This window comes from Corvus hawaiiensis, chromosome 5 (assembly GCF_020740725.1).
Source record: "Corvus hawaiiensis isolate bCorHaw1 chromosome 5, bCorHaw1.pri.cur, whole genome shotgun sequence".
Classification (NCBI taxonomy): domain Eukaryota; kingdom Metazoa; phylum Chordata; class Aves; order Passeriformes; family Corvidae; genus Corvus; species Corvus hawaiiensis.
In genome coordinates, this window is record NC_063217.1 from 6,027,959 (window position 1) to 6,033,543 (window position 5,585).

The following is a 5,585-nucleotide window of genomic DNA, read 5'->3' on the forward strand; positions in this document are numbered from 1 at the left end:
ATTATTTTTTTTATCATTTGTTTATGGATGCCACATTGTGACCTCCATGAAATGGATCTTATGGGGTGTTCCCTGCCCCCAATTGTAAATTGCAGTCTGTAAATTGTAGGGCAATTTATCACTGACCGTTGCCCAGTTTTACGTTAATGTTTGAACATTCCCATAAACTAATTACATCATCTTACCTCTGGCCAACTTTTAAGGCAGAAGGATGATATAAAACCAAGTTCTGCTTACCAGCAAGGCACCTTCTCTTGTGTTAGGAGCACAGAGACCCTTTCCACCATGAGCTTCACTGGAAAGTACGAGCTCCAGTCCCAGGAAAACTTTGAGCCCTTTATGAAAGCCCTTGGTAAGTGCCTGCATGTGCTATGTGCTTCTTTGCCCCCTCAGATCCCAATGATTTTTGGCAGCCAACTGTTCTGATGTGCTGATGATGTAGATTGAGACATCTCTTAGGTTTCCTATTTCTGTCTGTCACCTTGTAATTGTTGGGCTTTTAAATGTATATGCGTGGAGATATGATCTCAAAATAGAAGAGAAAGCACCTCTCTGTCTTGGGGGCTGGGGGTCAAGAGATGATGGGTAAAGTTTTATGGCTTGCAGGAAGTCAGTGCTGGCAGGCTCTGCAGCCACTGGCCAGTGTGGCTGAGTGCTGCACACACATGATAAGCCAGCAGGACCTTGGTGGCTTAGGGGCACTGCAGATCTGCTCCATCAAGCTGTGAAATTTGAGGGCGAGCAGGACATTGGTCAGCCACTGTGCTGTGATGCTGCAAAGCCTCAAATCTCACCGTTCATCAGAAAAATAGTTAGTGTTGTTTAAATGCTAAATGATGAATGTGTCTGATAGATTTCCACTCATGTCTGTCACAGGGAATGTGGTCCTGCAGGGATTCACGGGGCTTTGTACTATTACTGCACAATTATGTGCCAGAAGGGCTCTACCTGTCAGATCACCTTCAGGCTTTGGGAGATTTTATAAACTGGTTCTGAGGAACCCTGAATCTCGTAAAAAACCCACTTTGTTCCTTTGTTCTGTCTTCATTTAATCCATTTTTCCTTGCCTGTCAGTGAAAGAAGGAAAGCAGGATTTATTCTGAGACCCTGTCTCTTTATTCTGAGACAAAGGTGATGTTTGTTCTCCCAGTCAGCTCAGTGGACATGGGACATGCCTAGTTCCCACACAAAATCCAGGATGACAGTATTGATCTTCCTCCCCAGCAGACTCAGGGACCTGTGGCTCTTGGGGAAGCATCATCACTGAAATGTTTTTCCGCACTGGAATAGAAATTTTCCCAGCTGTAGGTCCCCAAATCCTGCTACATTCATTCACTCAGCAGCAACAATCTGCCCACAGATGGCTCCACCGTTCACTCAATGTCTCTTGTTCCTGGGCAGGGCTCCCTGAGGACCAGATCCAGAAGGGCAAGGACATCAAGAGCATCTCAGAAATTGTGCAGGATGGGAAAAAGTTCAAGGTTACTGTGACCACTGGCACAAAAGTGATGAAAAACGAGTTCACCATTGGGGAGGAGAGTGAGTTAGAGATGCTGAATGGAGAGAAAGTGAAGGTGAGTGAGCAGCCCCTCCTCTTCCAGGGCTGTGGGGGCTCAGGGACATTACATTTCCTTTCCAGCCATTCCCTCTGCATATGAGCAAAGCGACTGACCATACCACAGGTATTAATTAATGTACTGCACTTCCTGCAGAAGAAGCCTTGCATTTCTAAAACTATTTTAGTAGTCACTTTGGAAAGCACTGGGAGCCAGTGTTTTAATATCCCATTTGGAAAAGGGGGATAGAGATGCTTTGGTAAATTTTTTTTTACAGGAAGAGTTCTGAAAGATTTGAGGTGGAAAAAGATTGTGTCTTTTTGCAACACAAAACATACCTCTGCCTCCATTTTGTTGACTCAAAAGTAGTGCAGGAAAATCAGACAATCAGTCATAAACCAATAAATCTCTCAAATTTTAAGTCCCAGTAGCTGTTAACTTCTCTGCTAGCCTTTCCCACTGATTCAGGTTATGCTGGGTGAGATGATTTGGCAAGGTGAGGAGTTATCACCCTTGGACTTGGGGCAGCTCCTGTTCCTGGATATTAGTTTCCAGTGGTTCACAGAACGTCAAGGCAGCACCACTGGCAAATACGGCCTCTCACCTCTACCTCAGGAGAAGATGGTATTGCAGGGACTTTTGAAAGCAGGAGGGTGATCAGCAAAGAAATGCCCCGTGAATGGGGCTCTGAGAGCTGTCACGATTTCCAGCATCACTTTGGCATAAACCAGGGGGAAACAGTTATTAGAAGAGTTTTACACTCTGCGTAAAGAGTTTTGCATCAGCAGCTCAAGGGTAAATGAACACATCTTATAGCTGGGCAAGACAGATAAACAGAAATAGGCTTTGCTGGCTTATTTATTTGTTTAATTTCATTGATCAGTGATAGCTGCCCTGGGACAGCTATCTGTAGCCTTTTTAGATGTGCAGCTCCCAGGGGGCAGAGACTCAGCAGATGTGCCTGTCCCTTGATGAACTTTCCACCGATGTCTGAGTTTCTGAAAGCTCCTTAAATAGTTTCCCACCTTGACTGAGACTCCCTCCAGCCCCTTACTGTCATCCAGCTCCCAGACACCTCACCCCAAAGGAGGCTGCTGCAGCAGTGTGCAGTAGGTGGGTGGTGCAGAGGAGATGTCGTGACACACCCTGGCCCAGCTCAGCTGGCTCTGCAGTCCCCTCCTACTGAAGCAGGGGAAGGACAAAATGCAGGGGTCGAGGTGGTCTCCAGCAATAACATGAATGCTCTGTCTTCCACCAGGCTGTTGTGCAGATGGAGGGTGACAACAAGCTGGTCACACAGGTGAAAGGGATGAAATCTGTCACAGAGCTCAACGGAGACACCATCACCCATGTAAGTGCAGAAGGGCAATGGCTGGAATAACAGAGCTGCCTTCAGGGGCCTGGCCCTAGGAAACTACAGAGGTGCTGGGCACCTTGGGGAGGTGCTGGAGCAGAGCATGTGCTTGCACACAGGCTCTGCAGCCAGGCACTGAAGGCAGTTTCTCATTAGAGTATGATCCAAAAAGTACTTTTAAGACCCCAGTTTAGGCAGAGCTGATCAAAGATTCAGGTAATGAGGGCATGTTCTCACTCACCCAGAGGAACAGGAATGTGCCAGGGCTTGGCACTCTTAGAGAAGAGAGGTGAGGCAAACTGATCCCAGCTGAGGGATGCCAGATAATCCCTACCTGCTTTGGGGTATCCATGAAAAAAAATCCAAAGCTTTAAAAATTCAGTTTATAAGAGATAGGCTGGGGATCAGTCCTGTTTTGATTTGCAAGACCACATCCTAAGTACAGTTTGGAGCTAAAAACAATGATGATCCTTATTTGTCCCTTCCAACTTGAGATATTCAATGACTCTACAAATTCATAAAAAGCTAACACCTTCCATTTCTTTTTCAGACAATGACCCTGGGTGACCTCACCTTCAAGAGAGTCAGCAAGAGAATCTAGAAACCTTACACATGCCAATCTTTTTACCATGTAAAATGTGTCCATTAAAATAAAATTTTATTGAAGCTCTTCATTGTCATCAACCTCTTCTCTGCTGCTATAAATAGACACAAGCCTCCAAAGCTCATGGAAGCAATGGTAGAAATTGGGCAACAAACTGAGCTAAGGGTGTGCTGAGGTTGGGGAATGGAGTTGAGGCAGGGCACAGGCTCAGAGCTACTCACGATGCTGATGAGTGTTCTTCCAGCCCTTTCCTGGGGACAGGTGCCAGCATCCTGCTGGGGATGTCCCAGTAGGTCCTGTACCCATGGCTGATCTGGCTGGAGAGCACTGGGCAGGAAAAGGACTCTGTTCCCTTTCCTTACAGACATGGCCAAGGTGACCAGAGTGACCAGCAGGGCCAAAGAATGGGGTGGTTTAGGTGGAGTCAAGGAAGTGCCAGTGCTCCTGTTTGGAGAGCTGCCTTGAGGAAGCACCCAGCATGGGCTAGCAGCTGCAGTCTTCATCCTCACACCTCTGAAGTAGGATCCATCCCTATAGGCTCTGGCCACCCCATCCTCATCTCCTCCTCACCCCTTCCCACCAGCAGGAGGGCCACAAACTCCCTTCAGGTGTCCAGTGTGTGTTTCACCCCAAGCTGCTCCTGATAAATTGGGTTGAACTGCAATCAAACACTTCTTCCAGGGTGAAATACAGATTTTTGTCTCCTGGCAGGAGATGGGCTGGTTGTTCTCAGTGTAGACAGAGGGAGCAAACTCATCTCCCATGCTCTTGCTTGGCACTTCAGGCCAAATGGAGATGCAGTTTTCTGCTGCACACAGGAAAGAAAACTCTTCCCTCTTATCTGCCTTTTCCAAGGCTGGTGCTTGGGTGATGATAGGGAATTGTCACTGGGAAATGAATACATGGCTGTGTGATACATCTAGCTGGGATGATGTTCTTACAACCTCTCAAAGCTGATCAGGATGTTAGGAAAACACCACAAGTGCTCCCCCACCTCCTTCTGAAACCCCAACACATGCCACCAAAGGACCAATTTGTTCTCACATGCATCTCTGCCAGGACTCCTCTCTGCCCAGGAAAGGTTTTCATATCACAGATCAACATTGATCCTCAGGCCAAGAACTGAACCAATATGGATTGTCACACAGGGCAGCAGAGAGGCACCTCACAGACAAATGGAAGGGCTTAGCTGAACAGTGCCTAAAAAGCAGATGTTGGTTTTTAGTGAACTCGGATCTGGAGAGACATCAGCAAAATCACTGAGAAACATCAGAGAAGAAAAGCCCTGGTTTTGTTTTCTTTCTACGCTGCTGAAGAGCAGGTAGGGGATTCTTGAATAAACCTTTTCCTCTCCTGGACGTCACTGAAAGTCTGCAGGAAATTAGTAGGATTTTGAGACAGATGGTGAGACAGCAAATCCCTTTTTCATCTAGAAATCCAGCTTTAGTCATTAGACTTCTCCTTAGTTCTGTTGGCTGTCCACTGGCAGCTGATCTATGGACTATCCCTTTTTCCTCAGTTTTTTGTTGATTAGGCACCTAAGTCTAAAGGCAGGTGCTGAAATGCATCAGAGCCCCCAGCTCACCCTGAAGGTGAGCAAAGGTAGATGCCCTCCTTGGAAACTGCTTGCCCAGTTAGAGCAATCCACACAGCCAGTGCATCAAACCACAGCAAGTGGCTTCTGGCACGGCCCCATGTCCATCACTGCAGACATTTTCTGATTTGTAACTAAGGAGAATAATTTATCCCAATTAACTTATCTTGATGTCAGAATTCCACTTAGTCTCACTTGCAAAGAGCCTACAGTTTGATGTTGCACCTGTGCCAGCTGCAGAATCATTTTCCAGCAGTTTTTTCATCAGAAAAATATCATTTAACACAAAACACCACCTTGGGTGGGTCTTGTTCAGTTTGCATTCATTGCCCACAGGTGTACACAACACTTCTTGGAACTGGCTTCCCACTTCTACCATCCCATGGACACTACTGGAAAGAAATTATCCCAAGGAAGCAATAAAACCCCTTAGGAAAAAATCAATTAAAATTTAACAAAAGAATTCAGAATAAGGGC

General features: G+C 46.4%; 1 protein-coding gene across 1 annotated transcript; it reads left to right on the forward strand.

Annotated features, from left to right (window-relative positions):
- Positions 1–216: 216 nt before the first annotated feature.
- On the forward strand, positions 217–3,582 carry FABP1 (fatty acid binding protein 1). The gene is made up of 4 exons (XM_048305079.1): positions 217–352; positions 1,402–1,574; positions 2,815–2,907; positions 3,461–3,582. The coding sequence occupies exons 1-4, from the start codon at positions 286–288 to the stop codon at positions 3,509–3,511; spliced, it is 384 nt and encodes a 127-aa protein (XP_048161036.1). The 5' UTR covers positions 217–285; the 3' UTR covers positions 3,512–3,582.
- The last annotated feature ends 2,003 nt before the right edge of the window (positions 3,583–5,585 follow it).

What these genes read in the sequence shown, in the direction of transcription:
- FABP1 (XM_048305079.1), top strand. Translation starts at nt 286, where the DNA reads ATGAGCTTCACTGGAAAGTACGAGCTCCAGTCCCAGGAAAACTTTGAG. An exon ending in TGAATGGAGAGAAAGTGAAG is followed by an intron (nt 1,575 to 2,814) that starts GTGAGTGAGCAG and finishes GTCTTCCACCAG; the next exon opens with GCTGTTGTGCAGATGGAGGG. An exon ending in ACGGAGACACCATCACCCAT is followed by an intron (nt 2,908 to 3,460) that starts GTAAGTGCAGAA and finishes TTTCTTTTTCAG; the next exon opens with ACAATGACCCTGGGTGACCT.